The 27,732-nt window shown below is 38.5% G+C and overlaps 1 protein-coding gene across 2 annotated transcripts in view; it reads right to left on the bottom strand.

Moving 5' to 3' along the window:
* LOC136265130 (peroxisomal targeting signal 1 receptor-like) overlaps positions 1–27,732 on the bottom strand; it is a 186,975-nt gene that overhangs the window by 88,377 nt on the left and 70,866 nt on the right. For both annotated transcript variants that reach the window (XM_066059924.1, XM_066059925.1), the window contains exon 14: positions 19,912–19,982. In XM_066059924.1, coding sequence (XP_065915996.1) covers positions 19,912–19,982 — 71 coding nt within the window. The remainder of the gene's footprint in view (positions 1–19,911; positions 19,983–27,732) is intronic.

The raw sequence follows: 27,732 nt of genomic DNA, 5'->3' as shown, positions 1-27,732 counted from the left end.
ACCAATACCATCTGTACACTGGAGTGCAAATAACCGGTTATTAACCTTTGTTGTCAGGTCAGCCAATAACCGTGAAGAAACCATTACACCAGTTATTGACTACCCACTTGATAAACCATAAATTACCCCTGCTGACAAGTGTTAACTGGTCCTCTAAATTTGTAGATCATGGCATCAATCACAACTATAATGTGTTTGTTCAAACTGTATCGTCAGCCATCGACATTTACATTTCCAAAATTACTAAAGCTAGCAAAACTAAACCACCCTGGTGGTCAAAGAGAGTACCAGTTGCTATTTGTAACAAGAAAAGACTATTTAAGAAATGGAAAACCGCCAAGGCTACTGGTGATTATCAGAGGTACACTCAGCAAAGGAATACAGTCAAGTCTAAGACAAGATCTACACAATCCAACTATGAAGTTAAACTGATCCAACTATCTTAGCACCATCCAAAAATGATATATCGCTATATAAACAGCAAACTAAAGAATAAAACAGAAATTACTCAACTACAGAAGCCAGATGGCACCATGACAACATCAGATATGCAAGGTCCAGAAGAGTTGAACAATTTTTTCAAGACTACTTTTACATTGGAAGATGAAAGGAATATTTCAACTATTTCAACTCGAATTTCAGATACTTGATCAGAAATTAGTATATCTGAAGAACTGATATTTTCCAAATTACTATCCTTGAATGGAAGAAAGGCACCTGGACCAGATGCATTGCATCCTCATTTTCTTAAGTCAAGTGCTTGTACATTAGCTAAGCTCCTATATCTATTTAACTAAGCAATCATTAAACTCTGGCTCATTACCAGAACTCTGGAAGAAGGCTAATGTAACACTGATCTTTAAAAAAGGTAATAGATTGCAACCTTCCAATTACAGGCCAATAAGCCTTACATCACAAGTTGTTAAACCTATTGAGTCAATAATAAGAGAACAACTGTGGGACCTCCTTCCAACTTGTTAGAATGTCACAGCAAATGGTCTGCTGCACTTGATTCAGTAGTGTGTGGAGGACTTGACGCTATTATATGTATTTATATTGATTAAGTAATCACTTGTAATCTTATTAGGCAATGATGTAATTGTGTGGACACATGCCTGTACATTAATTAGAACTGTACATGTGCTTGAGTGATTAACATTGATTATTGATCAATCATATAACGCCACATGGTGACAGGAGTATGGCGTTTCAACTACAGCCGCCGAACCCATTCGATTTCAAGCACCCAGATGAATAGCCTAAATGGAAATGCAGATTTGAACAGTATTTTCATGCCTCTGGCCTCGCAGCCTCCAAGGACGAAGCACGCCAAGTTGACACCTTACTTTATTGCCTAGGCGAAGAGGCAGATGATGTTCTCTCTTTGACTAACATTTCCACCGAGGCAAGAACAAAGTATAGTGAAGTAATGGTGAAGCTTGACGAATACTTCAGAGTAAGAAAGAAGGTAATTTTTGAGTGGGCTAGATTTAATCGAAGGAATCAGTTACTGGAGGAAACCACAGAGGAGTACATCATGGCCCTGTTTCACCTAGTCGACTCATGCAAGTATGGCAACTTGAGAGACGAAATGTTACGGGACAGGCTAGTAGTGGGTATCCGAGATGAGGGATTATCCCAATGCTTACAAATGGATTCTGAACTAACCTTGGCAAAAGCCATGAAACTAGTGAGGCAAAGTGAAGCAGTGAAGCAACACACCAGGCAACTACAGGATCACCCGAACACACACACACACTCCAGTAGATTTGACCACCATACACAGATGTCCTACTCCACAGTACAAGAAGAGTGCTCGTTTTCACAAAAGTGATAGTGATATCGGTAAAGCTCACCCTCAAGGTGGGAAAATTTGTTCCAGATGTGGCAAAGCTACCCATCCCCAGGGAACACAATGCCCTGCTAGTGGAGTCACTTGTAAACGGTGCCACAGAAAAGGCCATTTTGTTAGTCAGTGTTTCTCCACTACCGTTCAACTTCCAACCAATGATTTAACGATGAATGACACAGCAGATGAAGGTGAAGTCTCTCTGAATACAGATGACTGCAATGAGCTTAGCTTGCTTTCCTTTATGCAATCACATCTGGAAACCAGACAACCTCATGGACATCCACTGTCATGATTAAGGAAACAGAAGCCAAATTTAAACTCGACACTGGGGCTGAAGCGACCGCTATCACTGAGGACACATACAAGTGGTTACTCAACATAGTGCTGCAGAAACCAAAGAAAACCTTACAATGCACTACCAAACAATCCCTGAATGTGTTAGGCCAGTTTCAAGCTATGTTACGTCACAAACATAAGTCTTCAACCCAGACGCTTAATGTGGTTCGGGGGTTGAAAACAAACTTGCTAGGCCATCCTGCAATTATGTCTCTGAACCTGTTGTGCAGAATGGATCACTGGCTTGTGATTCAGAAGTTGTTCATGAGAGATACCCTACATTGTTTAAAGGTCTAGGCACTTTAGGTGATGAGTACACCATAAAACTCAACAATGATGCCATGCAATACTCTCTGTGTACCCCCAGAAACGTGGCAATCCCACTAAGAGAAAAGGTCAGGGTAGAGCTTCGTCGCATGGAGAATAATGGAGTTTTCTCTAAAGTCACTGCACCTACATCGTGGTGTGCTGGGATGGTAGTGGTACCGAAACGAGATGGAACAGTTACTGTAGGATATGTGTTGACTTCAAGGTCTTGAATGAAAGTGTTCTACGTGAGGTCTACCCAATACCCAAGGTGGATGGCACTCTAGCCCAGTTTGCAGCAGCCACCGTCTTCAGTAAGATTGATGCCAACAGTGGATTTTGGCAGATCCCGTTAGCAGAAGCATCTCACCCTTCATCACACCATATGGACACTACCTCTTCAACAAGCTGCCCTTCGGGATTTCATGTGCGCCAGAATTATTTCAACTCAGAATGAGCAAGATACTGGAAGGGTTAGAAGGAGTGGTCTGCCAAATGGATGATGTATTGGTATTTGGCGCAACTCAAGAGCAACACAACCAGAGGCTGATTGCAATGCTAGACCGCATTAAGACAGCAGGAGTATTGCTGAATAAAGTTAAATGTAAGTTCAGTGTCAGTTCTGTGAAGTTTCTAGGCCATATTGTTAACAAAGATGGCATAAAAGCTGATCCAGGCAAGATGGCAGCTATCCTTAACATAAAGCCACCTCAAAACATTTCTGAGCTTCGTAGGTTTATGGGGCTGGCTAACCAATTGGGGAAGTTTTCATGCCATCTTGCACATCTTACACACCCACTCCGTGAGCTGCTGAGTTCCAAGTGAGCATGGGTATGGGAACCAGACCAAGAGTCAGCGTTTGACAAAGTCAAACAAGAATTAACCAAGCCAACTGTGCTTGCTTTATACCATCCTGGGGGAGACACTAAAGTGGCAGCTGATGCTTCTTCCTTTGGGCTAGGAGCAGTCCTACTTCAGCGAATTGATAACAATTGGAGACCAGTAGCTTATGCTTCCAGGGCATTATCAGAAACTGAAAGGAGGTATGCACAAATTGAAAAAGAGGCACTGGCTGTAACATGGGCTTGTACAAAGTTTAGCGATTACCTCTTAGGTAGTAAGTTTCTTATTGAAACTGATCATAAACTACTGGTCCCACTGTTGAACACCAAACATTTAGACTGTTTGTCTCCACGCAGTCTTCGCTTCCGTTTGCGTCTAGCCAAACATGACTATTCTGTTGTGCACATTCCAGGGAAGCTGTTGTATGCAGCTGACGCAGGCGCCAACATCCCTAGTGACCCTCATGGAGGATGACTCCCTTCAAGATGATGCAGAGCTTTTGGCTAGCACAGTAATATCATCTTTCCCAGTTGGCAAGCAGAGGTTAGCAGTTTATGTTAGTGGTCAAAAATCAGACGAATCTCTTTCTAGGGTGTGATGGTACTGCCACAATGGTTGGCCTAGCAAACATGAAGTAGAACCAATGATCAAGCCTTACTGGGAGGTTAGGTGCTCCCTCACTTTGTGTGATGACCTGTCACTTTACAATGATCGCATTGTTGTGCCACCTTCGTTGTTGGAGGAGACAATTGACAAAATTCATGATGGTCATCAAGGGATCGACCGTTGTTGCATGAGAGCAAGGTCTGCAGTATGGTGGCAAGGACTGTCCAAACAGCTTGTTCATAAAGTACAACAATGTCCTGTATGTGTACCTAACAGCACTGTCAGACAAGCACCACTAATAGCTTCCCCTCTGCTTGATTATCCCTGGCAAGTGGTGGGAACTGATCTCTTTGAGCTAGACAAAAAGCATTACGTGATGGTAGTTGATTACTTCTCTCGTTAGTGAAAATGAATTCGACCACGTCTGCATGTACTGTTGCAGCCTTGAAAAACATTTTTGCATGGTACGGGATACCCGAAATTGTCAGAAGTGATAATGGGCCTCCTCATGAATTTACAGCCTTTGCAATAACTTATCATTTCCAGCACATCACAAGCAGTCCCTTGTTCCCACAGAGCAATGGTCAAGTAGAGAGAATGGTGCAAATGATGAAGAAGATGCTTACCAAATCAAATGACATATGCAAAAGCTTACTGAATTACCGTAGTACCCCCTTGCCCTGGTGCAATCTCAGCCTGGCTGAACTTCCGATGGTCGAAAGCTTAGAACTCTTCTCCCCTTCACAGACAAACAGCTTATCCCACAGTGGAATTATTTATCAGAATTTAAGAGTGCAAATCAGCAGTTTAAGCATACACAGAAGAAGAATTATGACAGACGTCATCGTGCTACAGAAATGCCACTTATCCCAGATGATAGTGAAGTGTGGGTTACATCAGGGCAAGAGGCCACAAGGGGAAGAATAGTGTCGTCAGCACCAACTCCAAGGAGCTACTTGATTGAAACACCATCAGGCCTCATTCGAAGGAATCAGCAACATCCTAGAACTTTCCCTGAAGTCAGCAATACCGAAAGCCAGCAAACACAAGCAGTCAGCAGTACTGAGGACCATCAACTGCCTGCGACTCCACAAACTAGAGGAGTTACAAGAAGCTCAAGCATAATGACCCGGTCCCAGACTGGCACTGCTATTGTACCTCCACTGAGGTATCAGACTTGAAGGGGGAGATGTGGAGGACTTGACGCTATTATATGTGTTTATATTGATTACTTAATCACTTGTAATCTTATTAAGCAATGATTTAATTGTGTGGATATGTGCCTGTACATTAATTAGAACTGTACATGTGCTAAAGTGATTAACATTGATTATTGATCAGTCATATAACGCCACATAGTGTTGATGTTATCTTCTTGGACTACTCTAAAGCATTTGATACTGTCCCACATTTAGGTCTGATTAGTAAGCTAAAGTCATATGGTATCAATGGTAATCTTCTCAAGTGGATCCAGAATATTTTGACTGGGAGACAGCAGCGAGTGGTGTTCAACGGTAGTAGCTCTAAGTGGATAAACGTTACGAGCGGGGTTCCACTAGGATCAGTACTTGGTACACTTTTATTCATATTGTATATATGTCAATGATATAACTGATGGATTGCAAAGTACACTAGAAATGTTTGCTGATGACTCTAAACTGTATAGAATTATCGAAACACCCTTGAATGTAGAAATTTTACAAAAGGATCTTGACTATATCTCTAACTGGTCTAGACGCTGGTTGCTGAAGTTTAATACTTTAAAGTGCTATGTAATGCACTTAGGTAGAGGAACAACAACATCTATACATTGTATGATCAGGTCTCCAGAACCCACAACCAACTGGAGCCCACCAAAAAGTAAAAAGATCCGGGAATCAAGACATACGATAGTGTGTCGTGCGGCCCAAGAAGCCAGCGTGCCACACCGTGAGTATTTTAACAGGAAGAAAGAAAACGCAATTTTCACACCTATGTAGCTCTGTGACCCCTTATCCAATTGGAACCAACTTTGCTACAGACGTGCCGGCCAGTTATGGGAGTGCACATACCAAATTTGAAGAAACTCGGTCTAGTCATTTCTGAGATACAAGCGAACAAAATTTCGTTTTAATTTCTTCATTTTTTTCTTCTTCATATCGCACACTTCGCAACATCCGCCATAAAACAAGTATGCGTACTCCAATCTGGCTGAAATTTGGCACACTTAAAGGGCTCATTAAGGCGGATCTCAGTACCAACTTTGGTAGGAATCCGATGAACATTCATGGAATTATGACCGATTATGTGCGTAAAATAAGGTCAAAGGTCTGTCACGTCTACAGGGTTAACCCTTTGGAGGAATGAGTTGAAAATTGATAAGTACATGGATTAACCATCGTAGGAGTGCCTTTTTGTGGTTTGAAAGGAATTGAGATAAAGACCATGGAGATATGACACAAAACCCAACCTGTGTCAAAATCATGCGATTGATTTTTATGAATAAAACACTATTAGTTTTCACGTCTACCAGGCAAACCGCTTAGAGCAATGAGATGAAAATCACTATGTAGCTGGAATAATCATCATAGACAGTCCTTGCAGTAGTACAGAAGAATCGGATTACAAACCACTGAGTTATGATTCGAAAGGCAACTACATGTAGCAAATGCGAGATCGAGATACTCTAATAGAACAGTCACCCTAACAGAGCTTTCAGCTACATTTATAACTTACTCCATTATAGAATTATATGATATTCTGTACGGAATTCAGCTACAGCACTTAATCTGATAGAAAATTCAACTACATGCAAGTCACCCTGTAGAGAGTTCATCTAGAAACAAGTCACCCTGTAGAGAGATCAGATGGAAGACGTCACCTTGTAGAGAGTTCAGCTACAAAGAAACCATCATGTAAAGAGTTCAGCTGTAAACAAATCACCCTGTAGAGAGTTCAGCTATGAACAGATCACCCTGTAGAGAGTTCAGCTATAAAGAAATCACCCTGTAGAGAGTTTAGTTACAAAGAAACCACCATGTAGAGAGTTCAGCTGCAATCAAATCATCCTGTAGAAAGATCAGCTAGAAGAAGTTACCTTGTAGAGAGTTCAGCTACAAACAAATCACCCTGTAGAGAGTTCAGCTACAAACAAATCACCCTGTAGAGAGTTCAGCTAGAAACAAGCCACCCTGTAGAGAGATCAGCTAGAAACAAATCACCCTGTAGAGAGTTCAGCTAGAAGAAGTTACATTGTAGAGAGTTCGGCTACAAAGAAACTACCATGTAGAGAGTTCAGCTGCAATCAAATCATCCTGTAGAAAGATCAGCTAGAAGAAGTTACCTTGTAGAGAGTTCAGCTACAAACAAATCACCCTGTAGAGAGTTCAGCTACAAACAAATCACCCTGTAGAGAGTTCAGCTAGAAACAAGCCACCCTGTAGAGAGATCAGCTAGAAACAAGTCACCCTGTAGAGAGTTCAGCTAGAAGAAGTTACATTGTAGAGAGTTCGGCTACAAAGAAACTACCATGTAGAGAGTTCAGCTGCAAAAATCACCCTGTAGAGAACTCAGCTATAAACAAATCGCCCTGTAGAAAGATCAGCTGGAAGAAGTTACCTTGTAGGAAGTTCAGCTACAAACAAATCACCCTGTAGAGAGTTGCAAACAAGTTATCTGTAGGGAATAATTAACATGTAATAAATGTATTATTATATATATATATAGATGAATAAAAAATTGGAAATTTTAAATAGGGATCGCTGAAAAAAGCCACAAAACAAGAAGGGATCACTGGGGTGGTAATGTAAACCACAAATCCCTATTTTGGCTCTGTCATGAATCTTTACTTACATGCTCTGTCATTTTGAGGTGAGTCAAAATAGGGATTTGTGGTTTACATTACCACTCCAGCGATCCCTTCTTGTTTTGTGGCTTTTGTCAGTGATCCCTACTCCTATTTTAATTTTTTATTCATCTAGTTTGTGTACTTTTTATTAATACAGTAATGGATTATGAAGAAGACTGTTGTGAATTGTGTAATTTTGCATTCTGCATAGCAACACTGTCAACATTTCAGTACACACATGAAACTGATCAAATTGCAATGTGCATACAGACTGAGAGTCTCTCAATATGAGCTACAATGTACATTACTGGTTCCTTTAATAGATGTCAAATTCAGTGCAAGGATTGTTGTTATACACTTAACTGCATTATACATCAGGGTGAACTCCCTTCAGACTGGAATAGGGCATATGTAACACCAGTATACAAGAAAGGCCTGTGTACTAATCCATCGAACTATAGACCTATATCATTGACTAGTATTTGCTGCAAGTTGTTGGAACACATCATCTCCTCAGCAATATCTTCTCACTCTATTGACTACAATATCATGTGTACAAATTTACATGGATTTCTTTGATTGATAATGAAAACTGTGGTGAATAGTGTAATTTTGTATTCTGCATAGTAATGCTGTCAATGTTTCAGTACAAACATGAAACTGATCACATTGCAATGTGCATACAGACTGAGAGTCTCTCAATATGAGCTACAATGTACATTACTAGTTCCTTTAATAGCTGTCAAATTTAGTGCAAGGATTGTTGTTATACACTTGACTGCATTATACATCAGGGTGAACTCCCTTCAGACTGGAATAGGGTATATGTAACACCAGTATACAAGAAAGGACCGCATACTAATCAATCGAACTATAGACCTATATCATTGACTAGTATTTGCTGCAAGTTGTTGGAACACATCACCTCCTCAGCAATATCTTCTCACTCTATTGACTACAATATCACATGTACAAATTTACAAGGATTTCTTTGATTGATAATGAAAACTGTGGTGAATGTAATTTTGCATTCTGCATAGTAATGCTGTCAACGTTTCAGTACAAACATGAAACTGATCGAATTGCAATGTGCATACAGACTGAGAGTCTCCCAATATGAGCTACAATTTACACTACTGGTGCCTTTAATAGCTGTCAAATTCAGTGCAAGGATTGTTGTTATACACTTGACTGCATTATTAGAGTGTTTATATGACTGCTCTATTAGAGTATTTAATCTGGATAACCTGCCCACGTACAATAATCATGGAGCAAAAAAAACCAAATTGCAACAAAGTCATCAGCCTAGATTAAGCTTCCTGGCCTATACTGCGTTTAATAAAGACAGATTCTATTAGCCACAAGTAGCGCACACCAAAAACTTAACTCTGAGTGCAATCTTGTATGGCTTCTCGAGCGTAATGGCATTTTGGCAAGAAGAAACGGCCCGGTTTGGGTTGTTTCCATCCGAAAACGAATTCAAAAATAGGTCATGGACACGCACAATGGTCCATTCAGCAAGCCTTGTTACTTTTTATCCCAGGATTCTCCTTGTAAACTTCGCTATGCCTGTGAAAGAAGAATAATAAGAATAACAATAATATTATGAATAATAATATGAACAAACGGGCATATTTCAGTTTTGTCTGAAATACACATACTGTTTTCTTTTAACTTGATACTTACTAGTGGATCTATACTCATTGCAAAGAACCACGAGAGGGTTGTTTTGAGTTGAAGGATGCTTTTCAAGGTGGTTTTTAGGTGTGCATTCTGTTAGGATTTTTGCAAAAAAACATTGGCGATCCCTATTATGAACCCACTATCGTGGTTCATGATATATTGTACATTTACTGATAAAATCAGAATTAGTTAAAGTATTTAAAAACTTCTTCATCTTTCTCTTCTTCCTGTGGTAAAAAAAAAGGTAGGTTAAAAAAGCCTCAAAGCCAGCCATAGGCCAGCTTTTTAAGGTATACAAAATACAAAAAGAAGTGAAATCTAATCCAAAACAGCCAAGCTGTAAAATAAGAGTGCGGCCATCAGAAAGGCTATGGTTAAAAAAGATGTGAAATCCAAGGTGGCGGCTAAGAAATGGCTGTGATGGTAGGTTAATGGTAAAAATTTTAATAACAACAATTCAGGTGAATTTTGTGCCAAGACCAAGCGGCACCAAATTCACCTGAATTGTCGTTATTAAAATTTTTATCATTAACTTACCATCACAGCCATTTCTTGGCCGCTACCTTGGATTTCACATCTTTTTTCACCATAGCCTTTCTGAGGGCCGTACTCTTTTCTTACAGCTTGGCTGTTTTGGATTAGACATGGATTACTCCAAACATGAGCTCAAGTCTTCATTGTCATAAAATTGCGAGTAGTGCCAATCAAGTGCTGGGAAGGTTAAAACGCATTTTCAAGTATATCCATCTTTTACTATGCTATACAAAATATTGATTCGACCTCACTTAGAGTATTGTGCCCCTATCTGGAATCCTCATTTTGCCAAGGATATTGATGTACTAGAAAAAGTACAAAGGAGAGTCACTAAACTGATACCATCAATCACTATATTGTCATATGAAGCTAGACTTGAAGAACTAAACATACATTCACCTTTGTGTAGAAGGCAAAGAGGTGATCTCATTGAGGCATATAAAATACTTAATTCTTACCAGAACATTAATCCAGAAGATATTTTTACACTACAGCAAGGAAATGCCACAAAGGGTCACCAAATGAAACTTTTAAAACGAAGAATTAATACCAGCATTAGTCAGCATTTCTTCACTTTTCGAGTATTCCAACATTGGAACAACCTATCTACCAATCAACCTACCTACGAAACAACTACCCAACCTACGAATCTCAACATTTAAACGGTTGTTAGACAGACACTGGATAGAAACTGGATATGGACATTTTCAAAGTCCCCTGGGGCCTATTAATTTAATTTTGTAATTGAATTTTGTCCATTAAATAGTAATAATAACATCAAGACACATGGTAGTGTGTCGTGCGGCCAAGAAAGCCATCAACCACACCGTAATCAAGACACATGGTAGTGTGTCGTGCGGCCAAGAAAACCGGCGACCACACAGTAAGTATATTGACAGGAAGAACAGCTTTTTCATGCGAGCATAGCTCCATGGCCACTTCTCCAAAGCACACCATTTTTGCATTATAACTGTCCCCCAGGTAGGGTACGCCACACAGCAAATTTGATTAAATTCGCAACAGCCATTTAACATTCAAAGTTTCATTTTAATTTCTTGGTTTTTTTCTTCTTATGCTGTATGGGGGGGGGGGGGGCTACGGGGGCTTCGATTTCTTTTTGCACACTTTACAAAAGTTGCTATAAAATGCAAACGTGTACCTCGATTGCCTCGATTTTTGGCACAAATGAAGAGCATGTAACGGTGGATTCATGTACCAAGTTTGTTGTGAATCTGAGGAATATTCAAGGAGTTATGAGCATTTATTCACGTAAAAAAAGATCAAACTTCTGTCACGGCTACAGGGTAAACTGAGCATAGAAATAAGTTGAAAATTGGTGTGTAGATGGACTGATTATCGTAGCAGTGCCTTTTGATAGTTTGAATAGCAATAGAAGTACAGTGACAAAGTTATAAAGTAAAAACCAAGCAATGTAAACTCGCAAGATTGAGATAATCTAATAGAGCATTCACCACGTGGTAAAAAAGGTGTGCAAAAAATGTTTAAAAAAACCTTAGCAGGGTTTGAACCAGGAACCTCCATACCTAACACCTGCATCCTTAACCACTGAACCACTGCTACCTTGGCTGATCACCTCACTTAATTTCTGCTTTATAAATGAAACTTCTTGTTGAAAATCAAATGTTTGTAATTTCGGAGATCTATCAATAGAAGTACTAGATTGTTCAAGAACATTCTATGTATGTTCTATTAGAAGTCCTCAAAAATGTGCACTCTATTAGAGTATTACAATAATATTATCAAATATTGAATTAAATTACGCAATGAAATACATTTATAAGTCTGTCTTCAATAATCATCATTGCATCTACTGTACATAGAAAAGAAGAAATGTGAGTAAAAACAAATCTCAAAGTCAGCCATAGGCTGGTTTTGGCCCTTATAAAGTACAAAAAAAGTGAATCCACAAAAAATGGTGCGGACTTAAAAAGCCTGGGTGAAAAAGTTGTGAAATCAAAGGTGGCAGCCAAGAAATGGCTGTAATGATGTCAATGCTAATAAATTTTAACAATGGCTGTGTGTGCATTGTTAAAATTTATTAGCATTAACATCATTGCAGCCATTTCTAGGCCGCCATCTTCGATTTCACAACTTTTTCACCCAGGCTTTTTAAAGCCGCACCATTTTTCCACAGCTTGGCTGTTTTTGCGTAGATCATAACATAACCTCAAAGCATGTGTAAATATGTCATTGTACAGGATGTTGATGGTCACTTTGGTACCACCCTAAACCTTTCAGCAGGCTTGTTGAGTACATATTATGTCTGCCAATATACATACAAACCAATCTGACCGGTGACAAAAATTTTGTAGGTGTACTACATTAAGGCACCAGGAAGATAATGTGAAGTTGGTTTTGGGGTGATATTTTTTTGCCACGTTTCTGTGAACAATAATATATAGTACCACCGCTCTGTATGACACATAGATGTTACTCTTGATTTTATTTGCAAGCTCCAAGTCTGATCAGCCACAGTATGTATGCATACAAATTGTTTTTCCTGTTGTAAGAACACTGGTATAGCATGCTGGCATCTCGACCCATTTGATACACTACCATGCTGTCTTAACAATGTAACCACGATACAAATAAAACTATACAGTAGTGTAGTGAAATATGCTAGAGATTTTGGATTGGCCGACACTTGAATCTAGACGAAGAATTGGTCGACTACAAACATTTTATAAAGGGATTAACAGCTTATCAGGATTATCCATTCCACCATATTTCTTATCCATTCCACCATATTTCTTGCTAACTCAACGATCCACCAGACACCACCACAATCACCACTTTATCCAACCCAGTACACGGTCCAACTATTACCAATATTCTTTTTTTCCAAGAACAATCAAAGATTGGAACAGCTTGCCAGTATCTGTCATAGAATCAGAAAACATAGATACATTTACTAATTACTTATTATCTATCTAATTGTTTGCTGTACATTATATGTGTATGTGTGATTTCTTTGGGGTGTTGATCGCCCCCTGAGTGCATCGGCAATTGCCATCTGCCCATAACAATAAATAAATAAATAGTACAATGGGTCCCCATTCTATTATTACATGCATTTAATTATCTTCCAAATGTGTAAGTGCTTGCATGATACAAAATTAACAACCTGACCATTTATTTTTGTAATATGACATATCCTTAACTAGAGCAGGCAATGGCAGTTGTTAATAAATGCCATGCATATACAATAGCGATAAATAAAAAGTTCCCGTTGTGTTTGTGTTTGCCTAGCATTTTAAAAAATGCAACGCAATTGCTCCACTTAGAGAAGGCTTCCAAGAACGCAAACGGAATGCAAACACTTCACTAGCAAAAAGGAGTATACGGTGGTAAAAACCTCCGTCAAACTTCAACAGTACAATGTAGGCTAAGCCATTGAGAATAACAGCTGTTGTCTATACGACTTAGTTTATAGTCGAAGATTATTATAGTTATTGCTATAACTTAGCTGTAATCTTCCTAATGGCAAGCGAATGGTGTTTACAAACAAAAACTATGCCTAGCTTGTACTGTATCCGATGGCTACCATAGTATATATAGCTGTTTCTAACCCATGTGTGTCTATTTCTTTTTGTCCAGGTAGACAACCAACACGTACTTTGCCAGTAGCAGTGAAGAGAAGAGGAGTTCCAGCCAACTGGCTAACCTACCAGCCGAAGACGAAACTCTTCATTCTTATGTAGTTAGAAATATTCATTTAATGTTCTGTATTATACTAAAATCAGTATGAGGAAGCTCATTTTACGTAGCCGAAAAGCGGCTTTGCCACAACTGATACTTCACAAAACAAAAAACTCTTACCATTTAAACCCCCATAGTCATACCCATTTGGTGATTTGGCAGCTTGGGCTCGGACTTACGCTCTCATAGCCACAGGTTAGCTTGATCAGTTTGTATTTCGTGTATCTCAGTTTTCATGGATATGGTCCTTATTGATGACTAACTCAACTGCTTTGTAGACTTTTTGAGCCCGGTCACAGCCTGTCAGCAAACGAATCACTTATAAACTTTCAATAAATATGCTATGCAAATTATTTCATAATGTTTGTGTGTGCGCTTGAGGTAGTTTTCAGTCCAGTTCCTACTCGGTAGACTTTCCTGGCTGGTCGCTGTAGGCGCTCTCGACGGAATCTAAATTACATAAATGTACAAATACAAAAAGATAGCTATATGATCGCTAACCTGATACATAGACCATCATGCTGTTGAATCCTGTGTCTCGTCCATTTACTACCAGCCTTCCTTCAATGCTCGGTAAACTGGTAAGCCTAAAAATGCACGAAAACTGGAACGCAGACAGAAGGCAACGAGGAACGCAAACGCAATGCTTAGTGAATGCAACGTAAATGCAGAGCAACCCAACAGAAATGCAAATGCAAGGATATTATCGTAATATAGTTAATTGAATCTGGAGCATGATATCCTTACTCCTTACTATGGAGAACTGTTATTTTTACAAGCACACAAAGAATCATTAAAGTATGGACCATAGCAAATTGATAAAAGTACTGTAACTAGCTGGAGTAGTGCACAATATTATATTATAGTAAAGCAATACAGAGTGTTATATCCCTAAAAATCTGACCGCATATTCTGAAACATGGTGGACCATGTCCTGGTGGCTTGTTTAAATTGGCTCCCATGGATGCAAAGACAAATGTGCTGTTGTACTGACGAATGTTATTCTGAAAGTTCACTGTTTGTGTTGATCACCCTGTTAGAAGTTGCCTCAAGTCATCTGGGTAATTGCTTAATAGATCAAGCTTCACCTTACCATTGTGACAACATTTAAAAGACTCACTCACAAAGTTTAGTGATTTGTAGTGGTCACATATATGGGTCATTTTTCCAAGGTAGTGAACCTCAGGAGGTATCAGTTGTACTTTTCCATGCATTCTGACAATCTGGTGCTATTTGTTGCATCACTGGTAACATTCATGTGATTACTTTTAGTTGAAGATCTTAATGTTATGTGATGCTGTAATGTATGATATTGTGGTTGTAAATCATGCACACCAATTTGTACATCATCCATAAATACTGTGTCATGACCACATTAGACATTGTTTGATGTACTGATCTAACTGGCAACAGTGACTGAAAGTGTACCCCAGATATCAGTGCGCGAAATAATGTTTGGTCACTGGACAATTTCCGGTCACTGGACAATTTCCGGTCACTGGACAATTTCCGATCCGTTGCACCAGGTGTCAGCCTATAATTGAATGTGTCTGGAAATACTGTCCTTTCAAAGTTTATAGTGTTAGGATTGAGCTAGGAGGGAGGCCAGACATGATGGCATTGACATGTAATTATGTTATGTGTTGTTGGCTTGTACTGACCACAAAGGCTGCCCAAGTTAACCTCTGAAGTTAACAGTTTACTATGTTGTGCCAGCCTACTTGTATCAGTCACCTGCACTGCAGTAGTAAAATGTATTTATGTCTGATTGCCATTAGTACTTTTACTTGTGGTATTCATGATATCACCTGCATAACCAGATTGTAAGCTAGAATGAACAATGCATCTGTTCATATTAGAGATAGAGCCACTATATATTCTAAGCCTAAGCTAAGTTTGACCATATACAGGGTAGCTATATCATTCCAAGGCAAGCAGAAGGTGAAGTCCTTATGACTCGTTTCCTACAAAGGCCCAATTGATTTCATAGAAGCCCTTTCATGTGGCCAGTAGCTACTCTTTAAAATGCTGTACTATCAGTATCAGTGAGTGTTTGACAAGTAATCAGCTCTACAGTACATTGGTGGCTCCAATGTTTGAAACAAATATGCAAGTGGTAGAAACACAGGAAAGGAGAAACAATAAAAGTTAAAATGTCCGGTCAAATTACTTGATGTCTACTCAAATTTCACAATGCCCTGACAGTACGATAGGACACGTCTGAAAAGTTATTTCGCATACTGGATATGTTGCCTATCAAGAGAGGAGGTGAATTGGAGTTCTCCGAATCATTCTGTGATGCTGTAATGATGTTGAATGGGGACTGCCTGGTGTAATGCTCTGATGTAATGTTAATGTCAATGCCAATAATGACTGCTGTTATTTTAATAAACATTCAGTAGCATATGTACCATTCCTACTTTGATCATATAAGAATTCATCCAAAGTCATGTGATTATGCCCTTCGTGCAATGTAAGGTCATAAATGGTACGGTATTGTTGTATGTACTGAATGTCATTGTAGTTCTCTTGTATTCACACATACACTATACCTCTGAGTATTGAATGTGATGAATGTGCATGTCTGATTGCAGGTCTGACATCATTGCAAGCTAATTGCTGTAGTACAGAATGACAAAACAATTGCCATCACCAAGCGTTGGTGCATCCCTGCATACAGCCAATTCAATTCTCCGTGCATTTTCAAATATAGTATCGGCCATTGATGCAGCCCCTTTAGTGTATTTACTCTTTGGACAATCATTGGTCTGGAGAAGTGCCCTTGTGAAGCGCCTCTTCCTGGTTGCAAGGCATGGCATTGACTTATTCAATACTTGTAGAATTAATGAAGAGTACTATATATTCAATGTATTCAATTATTGTTTCAGTTATCCTAACACTGTGCAAATATACTCCACAAAGTAAATTACATTGGGGTATCCTAAGTATTTAGGCATTTACATAGGTCCACGCTCAAACACTCTTATAGAGCATACGTATATACACTTACTCTAATAAAACACAAAATTACAATGAATAGTTAAAATGAATGGTGAGCATTCAATTGAGGTGCAAAGATAACATTAATGTAGTTCTTTATCACCATTGCAGTAGGTGGCCTTAGTCAACTTAACAGTGACATATGTTCAAACAAAAAATTCTAATACAGCATACACGAACCCTAATAGAACGCACATATTTAATTATGTGCTGTGCTAACGGAGGTGTTAGGATATCATTATACTCCCTGTATATTACCTCTGATTGTGTAGTTAATGAAGTGTGGGCATTGATGTGTAAGTGTCCGTCGTGGACTATCTCCGCTTACAGTTGTGTAGGCAGGAGGTGTGGCTTCATCTTTTATAGTAGCGTGTAAGTGTATCCTGCTAATTAAAGGTGTCTTGTCTGCTGCAGATTCAATATTCTTTTTTGTGGGAAGTGTTGTCCGTTGCTCCAGTGTATTGCTATGAATTGGCTATCATAGCGCTTTTATACTGGCCGGTGTGACACCTGATCACATGATCTATCTACTTTGTGATTGGTTAAATTAGGAAAAAGTGATTGATCCTCTTTTAGTAAAAGCTTTTAATTGATGACGTCATTTGCCTTCCTTTTAGTAACGCATGTGTAGCGGAATGCCGTAAAATTTTCTATAATTAACGGAATGCAAAGGTACACCCATACGGATGGAAATGAACACCACCTTATGACACATTGTTTTGGGAGGCTATAGTATGTATGCGTTGAGCTGAATCCTCAAAAACATTTAATAACTCATGGATTTAATTGCACACAATCTTGATATTTGGCTCATTTGTAGTACTGCTTGACCCGCTAAAAATATTTCAAAATCTTTTTGTTCAAATGTCTGACATAATATTTACGGCTAATCAAAATTTGCACAATACATTTCCTATGGGAAAGCCATATAAGTACAATGTCCATTACAGTCCTTTCCTAAACTTGTAATGGGGCCAAACTGTACGTGTCTGTTGTTGACACCTTTGCTGTTACCACTAATCAACTGGCTGAAATGTTAACTCTATTGAGAAAAATCCACTTTTAATTTTTAGCTGTATTTCAGGATTTAGCTCATCTTGTACATACTATAGTAAGCTTAGAGAGTAGGAGCGAATCAATGACGAATTGTAAGATGAGTTTGTATTTGAAATCTTTATAGGCCTGCATTTTCCAGCCAGGCAACTAAAGGGCAAGGCAAGATGAAACAAATGCACCCGGGGAAGGCTACAACCATAATCAGAGCCTCCAGTGAGTTACAGTGTGGTCCGTGGTTTCTCCTTGTAGCAGTGGACATTTAAAGCCAAAAATCCATGACCAAAATCACCACCTAACCTCCACTAAACGATGCGCCTTCAAACATAGATTAACAACGTAGCCCTCCAAAGTGCATTTGCCTATGAACCAAGATGCTATACTGGTAAAACGTGTGCATGGGCAATTGGGAATTAGTATATAGATGACATAATTTTAACCTCATTTCTTATTATTCTTAGTATATTTATTCATAAAATTATACTTTCACTGGTATAGCAAAGTTTACAAGAGAATCAAGTAGAACGGCTTACTGAATGGATCATTGTGTGTGTCCATGACCTATTTTTTGATTTGGTTTTAGGATGGAAACAGCCCACAAACAGGGCCATTTATTCTTGCCAAAACACCATTATGCACACAAGAAGCCATCAAAATTGTGCTCAAAGAATTGGGTTTTCTGGTGTGCGCTATTTGTTGCTAATAGAATCTGTCCTTATTAAATGAAGGTTAACACAATTAACCGGAGTTAATGGAGGAGGCCAATTGGCAGTGACGGGCGCCCACTCATCTACGTGTCACCACCAAACGCAGGTGCAGTCACACTTTGCTGACACAGAACATGTGGTAGCAGCTTAAAGGAACTTCTCTCCTACTCTACTCAACCCATAATTACAAGGAAACAATAATCCCATTCCGTTTGGTCACGTTGATAAACCGGATGTGATCATGCTCTAGGACAGACCAAGTAGTCCACTCAGGTGTACTCCAAATTACCCCCAAACACGCGGTAGACAGCTAGTTAGATAGATAAACAGAATGACATACAAGGGGGTGTACAATGCTATCACGGAGGTGTTGATAGCTCAGTGATTTCTGCAAGTGATAATGCAAGTGATAATTACCGCAGGATTAATGCAGGTTGGTCACTATACACACTCATTGAACTATTCCATGCACGCCGCTGTCCTAGAGCTTCCTCCGAACAGTTCTATACATACAGTACGAATGGAGAAATATCAAGGCATATAACAAACGACAGACATTAAACTAGTATAGGCCAGGAAGCCTTATCTGCACTGAAGATTTTGTTGCAAGCCGGTTTTTTTGCTCTGTGATTATTGTACGTGGGCAGGTTATTACTATTAAATACTCTAACAAAGAAGCCACATAAATACTCTAATAATGCAGTCACATAAATACTTTAATAATGCAGTCAAGTGTATAACAACAATCCCATACTGAATTTGACAGCTATTAAAGGCACCAGTAATGTAAATTCTAGTTCATATTAGGAGACTCTCAATCTGTATACACATTACAATTTGATCAGCTTCATCTGTGTATTGAAACGTTGACGGCATTACTATGCTGAATGTAAAATTACACTATTCACAACAGTCTTCATTATCAATAAAATAAATCCATTAACTACTGCATTAATAAAAAGTACATAAACTAGATGAATAAAAAAATTGAAAATTTTAAGGGGGAAATAGGGATTGCTGAAAAAATCCATGAAACAAGAAGGGATCACTGAAAAAAAGCCTTGAAACAAGAAGGGATTGCTGGGGTGGTAATGTAACAAAATCCTATTTCGACTCATTTTTTTCAAAATGACACAGCATGTAACTGATTTATGACAGAGAGTCAAAATACAGATTTGTGGTTTACATTACCACCCCAGCGATCCCTTCTTGTTTCATGGCTTTTTTCAGTGATCCCTATTCTCCCTCTTATTATTTTTATTCATACAGTACTATATCATGATACATCGATACAATTGATTGGCTATATCAACAGATTGTTATATCGACATATCATGGCAACAATACCTCGCAATATAGCACCCCTTCCTAAATATGTATATCTATAGTATATATTTCGAATACTATGATATCTGTACTATAACATATACATATATAGCACTAACTTGTTAAGAGCTGCAATTGCCAATAATTCTTGCTCATTGTCAGCTTGTGTTGTACCAAGATATTTCCAACCCTATTAACATGTTTATACTCAACAAATTGTATACTCAACAATATGCAATCTGACTAGTTACCCTGTATGTGACTGAATGACAAAAGTTACCCTGTATGTGACTGAATGAATAAAACATATTGCTAAGAGTTCTTAGCTGTCTGAAAAAAAAAATAACCTAGTCAAAGTTTCAACTTTATCTGTGCAGTTGTCTTGTACAGCCACTACATTGGAACAAATTATACTACAGCAAATGAGTTCACTATGAACTAGTGTAATCCGTCAAAACGTGTACCTTTTGGATACCCTAGTTTACCAAGCAAGTGGGCTTTTAAGTATAGAAATAAGAGGATAAAGTTTCATTGTGAATCTTTATGATGCAAAAGATAGTGACCTTCTAAGTGAAAACCGGCCAATCATGTTTTTCTGTATTAAAAATACTGGATAAAAATATGCATGCTACTAAAAAATTACACACGTTTGAAACAAAGCTAAAAATAATGAAACCTATACACAATCGGATTCGCCTGTTAATGGGAAGCAAGAACATCTTTGTTTCATGTATACAGCATAAATCATGCGACTTATTTACAATGTGGTAAAATAAAGTTTTACAGTCATCATTTACTGGTTGGAATGGCCTTCGTTTTTGTCCACACTGAGATGCACAGGGAAAACACTATACCTTTGTTGATTTGGTGAAGAGACTAAACCAAACCCTGTCTTCATAGCTTGTTTGCTGTATTGATGCTGTACAAATCAAATTTATTGCTGCTGTGCTAACTAAAAACACTATTTATCACTAAAACCTGAAACTTTGGCAGCCCATTCCTTTGTTACTATAGATAACAGAAAATGGAATTCAAGGAATGTGCAAAAGTCACTGGTTTTTATTCAGCTAGTCACACATAATTTACTCTAAATGAACACAATTATATTTTTAAGGTACATGGTGGCATTATGAGCGGTACTCCAGGTGGGAGTACAAAGAAGTCTAGAGAAAAGAAGAAGAGAGTTGTTCTTTCAATCGATGATAAGCTAAAAGTACAAGCTCGTTGAATCCAATGTTTCTTACTCTGTTTATATCTCAGAACACTTCAATACTGGATGAAATACAGTGTGTGATATTAACTGGATCAAGGATGAATTATTATGATTTTCACAAAAGATGATCAACTTGGGTACAAAGAAAGCCAAAACGATGAAAGTAGGTGAATACAAGAAGTTAGATGAAGCGTTGTATATTTGGTTTCACCAAAAGCACAAAAAGACGTGCCCCTTCTTATAGAGAAGGCCAGAACTTTGTTTGTGATGCTTTATGGTGATCCAGAACAACATTTTACAGGGAATACTGGTTTTCAATGGCGATTTTGCAAGCAACCTGGAAAAAGGAATCCGGCTATTCAAGGGAAAAAGCTTCAGCTGATAGCGGAGCAGCAGAAGATTTTCAGCGAAAGTTTCCATCACTTATCGTTGGTTATAGCCTAGATTAAATCTAACAACCAGTTAAAATATGGTTGGTTGTAGGTTGAGTAGAGTGACAAAGGGAACATACTGGACTAACAATTATATTCCAGCAAGCCAGATTCAAAGGTGTCACAACCGGTTCACAATAAGAAAGAAAGTTGATTTTCAGGTAAACCATACATCAGTCTTTACCACAAGGGACAATTTTGTTCTAGAGTAACTATATTCAGAAATTAATTCTGTACAGTCAACGGTTTGACAGTAGAATTCCAATAATCAACATGACCGGAACGTAAACTCTTGCTCTTAAAAGTAGATGAATGATGTTAGAAACTGATGCTTTAGCAGCAGAAAGAGCACTGAAAATAACATTTGGTGCATCATGAATGTCAGTAGATAAACGAGACTGGTGCAATTCAACAATCAGTGCGCTCAATAGCCAGGATACAAGACAGGTTAGCAGACTCTGTAAGGTTAGGCAAAATGGAAGGTCTAAAACATCAGGATGGGAAACAGTTCCTTTACGAGGCTAATTTAACCACCGCTTTACAAACTTCAGCACAGATGATTGGGAGGATTGAATGGATGTCACTGTAAGCCTCTCCATAGCAATATGAAAGTGAAGTACAGATGTCACAAAATATTTAAGGATCCACACTTTGTATTCCCCTCTAATAGAACAGTTGTCAATATGCTTAAGACACAATAAAATTTGCTGTTTGGTGTTGTCAGAGGATAGCTTACGAGTAGCAGTGGGAGAAATGCCAATAATCTTGCCTAGAAATATCGTATAGTTAAATTTAGGTAATACTACAGATGTTGATAGTATTACCATTAGACATTGAGAACTCTGTAGTGGGTACGACTCGATGACCATTAAAATGAAGGGATACACATTTGGAAGGTTGAAACACAAAGCAGATATCAGCAGCCTTCAGCACTAAGGAAGTAGGAGAATGCTGATGGAAATCAACTTTACTAGAAATGAGAGTCAAATCATCGGCAAAATCTTTCGCTTTGTGAACTTTAGAGGAACAGGTCATTAGTTTAGCAGAAGCCGCACAAACAGATGCTGAAGGTTGGGTGTTAAAAGGTTTATCAACTCAAAAGCTCTTATGGTAACAGCCAGCAAAACACCACTCGACAGCACGTAAATCCACCAATGATTCTATATCACCATTGTCATAATGTAAACTACAGGAACCATCACAATGACTGGAGGTGACATTAGCTCTGTACCAACCAGCAGGAGAGTCTATAGAAGAATCAGACCAAAAAACATAAATAGGAATACCAGGTGGAGGTAAATCAGTTGAATGGGGAGCTATTAACTGGAAAGAGTACCTACAATGTTCTGACTTTGAAAGGAAAACAAACAGTGGATTGATCGCTACGTTAATCAAAAGGGGAAACAATGGATCACACTGAAACACTCCCCTATAAATATGGAATACTGTTGTGTTCCAATCAGCTGTGTAAACATAGGTACAGAGCACGAATAATGTATAAAACAAAAGGAGATGGTAGATCAAAGTATCATAAAATATTGAAAAGGTACTGATGGCAAACTGAACCAAAAGCATTTTTCAGGTCCACAAAAGACATAACAATGGGCTTCTTGGATGACCTAGCATTAGCTAACAGGAAGTCAATAGTAAAGATGCGTTCCATTGTGCCTTGGATAAAGAAAATCATTTTGGATGGAAGAATCAAGCAGTTTGTTAGTTAAAACAAAATTACTCCAAGCGTAGTGATAATATTCGACAAAAACGTTTTCCAATTGCTGATGTGTTAAAGTAATCTAATCCAAAACAGCCAAGCTGTAAAAAAATAGTGTGGCGCCCAAAAAGGCTATGGTGAAAAAAGATGTGAAATCCAAGGTGGTGGCCAAGAAATGGCTGTGATGGTAGGTTAATGGTAAAAATTTTAATCACGACAATGTAGGTGAATTTTGTGCCGCTTGGTAGGTTAATGGTAAAAATTTTAATAACGACAATTCAGGTGAATTTTGGGCCAAGACCAAGCGGCACCAAATTCACCTGAATTGTCATTATTAAAATTTTACCATTAACCTACCATCACAGCCATTTCTTGGCCACCACCTTGGATTTCACATCTTTTTTCACCATAGCCGTTTTGGGGGCCGCACTCATTTTTACAGCTTGACTGTTTTGGATTAGATATCACTTCTTTTTGTATTTGTTTATCCCAAAGCCAGCCTATGGCCGGCTTTAGGGCTTTTTAAACCTATGTTTTTTTCTTTACCACAGGAAGAAGAAAAAGATTTTATCCTAATCATAATGAAGATTTAAAGCAGATTTTCAATACTTTTAACGTTAATATTGATTCTATCAGTAATTATACAAATTATATATATACCACTTTTAAACCTCACTTCAAAAGGAAGAGAAAGTGTATAAGTGGTATAATAGCACTGCTATCAGTACTCAGGAGAGCAGTAACGACAAATGGAGGTAGTATATACAAGTTATATCCCTCCTAGGAATGATATAACCTGTATATACTACCTCCTATTCTCATTAATGCATTACAAGCATTCTCAGACATCATTTGATTTCTTTGATGAAACTGTGTGATCTCCTCTGCTTTAATATAGTGACACTTCACAAGATCGATAGTGGGCTTTAATTTTGTACAATGAGCCAAAGCATAGATCATGGACTTGGGGAAGAAGATAGTTCGTTGTTTTACTGAATGAAGAAGGTCACAGGTTAGTTTATATTGATCATGTTGCATTCAATAGTCATGTGGCGATGTCCAGACACTGGGCATAGCACTTAATTGATTTGGCTATTAGTGTTAATAGTATTCACTACTTTAGTTTATTCATGGCTAGTAAAAGTAAGTACTTTAGCGCACTTGAATTGTCTGCTTTGATACCTGGCGTGATGTCACACACACACATAGTAACTGGGCGTAGCACTTAATTGGCTAGGCCATTATAGCGTTACAAACATATTCATTGGTTTAGTTTATTCATGGCTAGTATAGTAAGTACTTTATAGTGCAGCTTCATTATGAGCTGATTAGCTAGTATTTGGGCTTTCTGTGTTTAATTGCGCACGCACAATCGAAGCGATCTGCATTCTCGTGACGATACACTTACGTTCGGTCTCTCAATAGCGCCTTGTCATTGCTCTTATGATGTTATCCACAATCGAAATTCACATGGTCCCATATAAATACACTTGCAAAGCATTCTTGCAGTTTTCATGTACACTTGCAGGTGAGTCACCCAAGTGGAATATATTAGTTGTAACATGAGCACTTGTGGTTTGCCTGAAATATATGCACTCGCACTCGGGCTACGCCCTCGTGCTTGTGCGTATATTTCAGGCAAATCACTCGTACCCATATTACAACTACTACATATATATATATATATATATAAATATAAACATCTAATCAAAAACAGCTAAGCTGTAAAAGAAGGTGAGGCCCCAAAAAGGCCATGGTGAAAAAAGATGTGAAATTGAAGGTGGCGGCGAAGAAATGGCTGTGATGGTAGGTTAATGGTAAAAATTTTAATAACGACAATTCAGGTGAATTTGGTCTTGGCACAAAATTCACCTGAATTGTTGTTATTAAAATTTTTACCATTAACCTACCATCACAGCCATTTTTTGGCTGCCACCTTGGATTTCACATCTTTTTTCACCATGGCCTTTTTCGGGCCGCACCTTTTTTTACAGCTTAGCTGTTTTTGATTAGATTTCATTTCTTTTTGTGTTTGTATAAGCCGGCCATAGGCCGGCTTTGGGGATTTTTTTTCCTTACCACAGGAAGAAGAAAACATGAAGCAGATGTTAAAAATTTTAAATATTTTATCAGTAAATGTACAAATTATATATATATATATATATATATATATATATAATACATATATTTATTACAGAAGACTCTACACGGTGGTTTCTATATAACTGAACACTCTACAAAGTGACTTCTTGTAGCTGATATTTCTACAGGGTGATTTGTTTGTAGCTGAACTCTCTACATGATGGTTTCTTCGCAGCTGAACTCTCTACATGGTGGTTTCTTTGCAACTGAACTCTCTACAAGGTGGCTTCTTCTAGCTGATATTTCTACAGGATTTGTTTGTACTGTAACTGAACTCTCTACATGATGGTTTCTTTGCAGCTGAACTCTATACAAGGTAACTTCTTCTAGCTGATGTCTCTACAGGGTCACTTGTTTGTAGTTGAACTCTCTACATGATGGTTTCTTTGTAGCTGAACTCTCTACAAAGTAACTTCTTCTAGCTGATGTATCTACAGGGTCACTAGTTTGTAGATGAACTCTCAACATGGTGGCTTCTTTGTAACTGAACTCTCTACAAGGTGACTTCTTCTAGTTGATCTTTCTACAAGTTGATTTGTTTATAGTTGAACTCTCTACATGATGGTTTTTTTGCAGCTGAATTCTCTGCAAGGTAACTTCTTTAGCTGATCTCTGCACAGGGTGAATTGTTTGTAGCTGCGCTCTCTACAAGTGACCTCTTCTAGCTGATCTCTCTACAGAGTGATTTGTTTGTAGCTGAGCTCTCTACAAGTGACCTCTTCTAGCTGATCTCTCTACAGAGTGATTTGTTTGTAGCTGAACTCTCTACAGGTGATTTGTTTGTAGCTGAACTCTCTATATGGTGGTTTCTTTGTAACTGAACTCTCTACAAGGTGACTTCTTCTAGCTGATCTTTCTGCAGGGTGATTTGTTTGTAGCTAAACTCTCTACAAAGAACTTCTTCAAACTGATCTCTGCAAAGGGTGAATTGTTTGTAGCAGAACTCTATACAAGGTAACTTCTTCTAGCTGATCTCTATACAGAGCAACTTGTTTGTAGCTGAACTCTCTACATGATGGTTTCTTTGTAGCCGAATTCTCTAAAAAGTAACTTCTTCTAGCTGATCTTTCTACAGGGCGATTTGTTTGCAGCTGAATTCTCCACAAGGTAATTTGGTTGCAACTGAACTCTCTACATGGTGATTTCTTGTAGCTGAGCTCTCTACAAGGTGACTTCTTCTAGCTGAACTTTCTACAGAGTGATCTTTTCGTAGCTGAAACTCTCTACAGGGTGATTTGTTTGCAGCTGAACTCTCTACATGATGGATTCTTTGTAGCTGAACTCTCTACAAGGTGACTTCTTATTGTTGAACTCTCTACAGGGTGAATTGTTTGTAGCTGATCTCTCTACATGATAGTTTCTTTGTAATTGAACTCTCTACAAGGTAACTTCTTCTAGCTGATCTTTCTACACAGCAATTTGTTTGTAGCTGATTTCTCTACAGGATGACTTGTTTGCAGCTGAACTCTCTACATGGTGGTTTCTGTGTAGCTGAACTCTCTACAAGGTGACTTCTTCTAGCTGAACTCTCTACAGGGTGATCTTTTTGTAGATGATCTCTCTACAGAGTAATTTGTTTGCAGCTGACCTCTCTACATGATGGTTTCTTTGTAGCTGAACGCTCTACAAGGTAACCTCTTCTAGTTGATCTCTCTACAGGGTGAACTGTTTGTAGCCGAACTCTCTGCAGGGTGATTTAAACGCTCTACAGGGTGATTTCTTTGCAGCTGAACTCTCTACATGATGGTTTATTTGTAACTGAACTCTCTACAAGGTAACTTCTTCTAGCTGATCTTTCTACAGGGCGGTTTGTTTGTAGCTGAATTCTGTACAAGGTGATTTATTTGCAGCTGAACTCTCTACAGGGTGATCTTTTCGTAGCTGAACTCTCTCCAGGGTGATTTTTTTCAGCTGAACTCTCTACATGATGGTTTCTTTGTAGCTGAACTCTCTACAAGGTGACTTCTTCTAGCTGATCTCTCTACAGGGTGATTAGTTTACAGCTGAACTCTCTACATAGTGCATAGTTTCTTTGTAACTGAACTCTCTACAAGGACTTCTTCTAGCTGATCTCTCTATAGGGTGATTTGTTTCTAGGTGAACTCTCTACAGGGTGACTTGCCTGTAGCTGAATTGTCTATCAGATTAACTGGTTGTAGCTGAATTCTCTACAGAATAACTTGTAATGTAATATAATTCTTTGATGGAGTAAGTTATAAACGTAGCCGAATGCTCTATTAGAGTGACTGTTCTATTAGAGTATCTCGATCTCGCATTTGCAACATGTAGTTGGCTTTCGAATCATGACTCAGTGGTTTGTAATCCGATTCTTCTGTACTACTGCAAGGACTTTCTATGATGATTATTCCAGCTACACAACGATTTTCAGCTCATTGCTCTAAGCGGTTTGCCTGGTAGGCGTGAAAACTAAAAGTTTTTTTAT

Source organism: Dysidea avara, chromosome 8, assembly GCF_963678975.1.
Source record: "Dysidea avara chromosome 8, odDysAvar1.4, whole genome shotgun sequence".
Lineage (NCBI taxonomy): Eukaryota > Metazoa > Porifera > Demospongiae > Dictyoceratida > Dysideidae > Dysidea > Dysidea avara.
The sequence above is the reverse complement of the archived record's forward strand: the minus strand, read 5'-3'. Positions and strand labels throughout refer to the sequence as shown.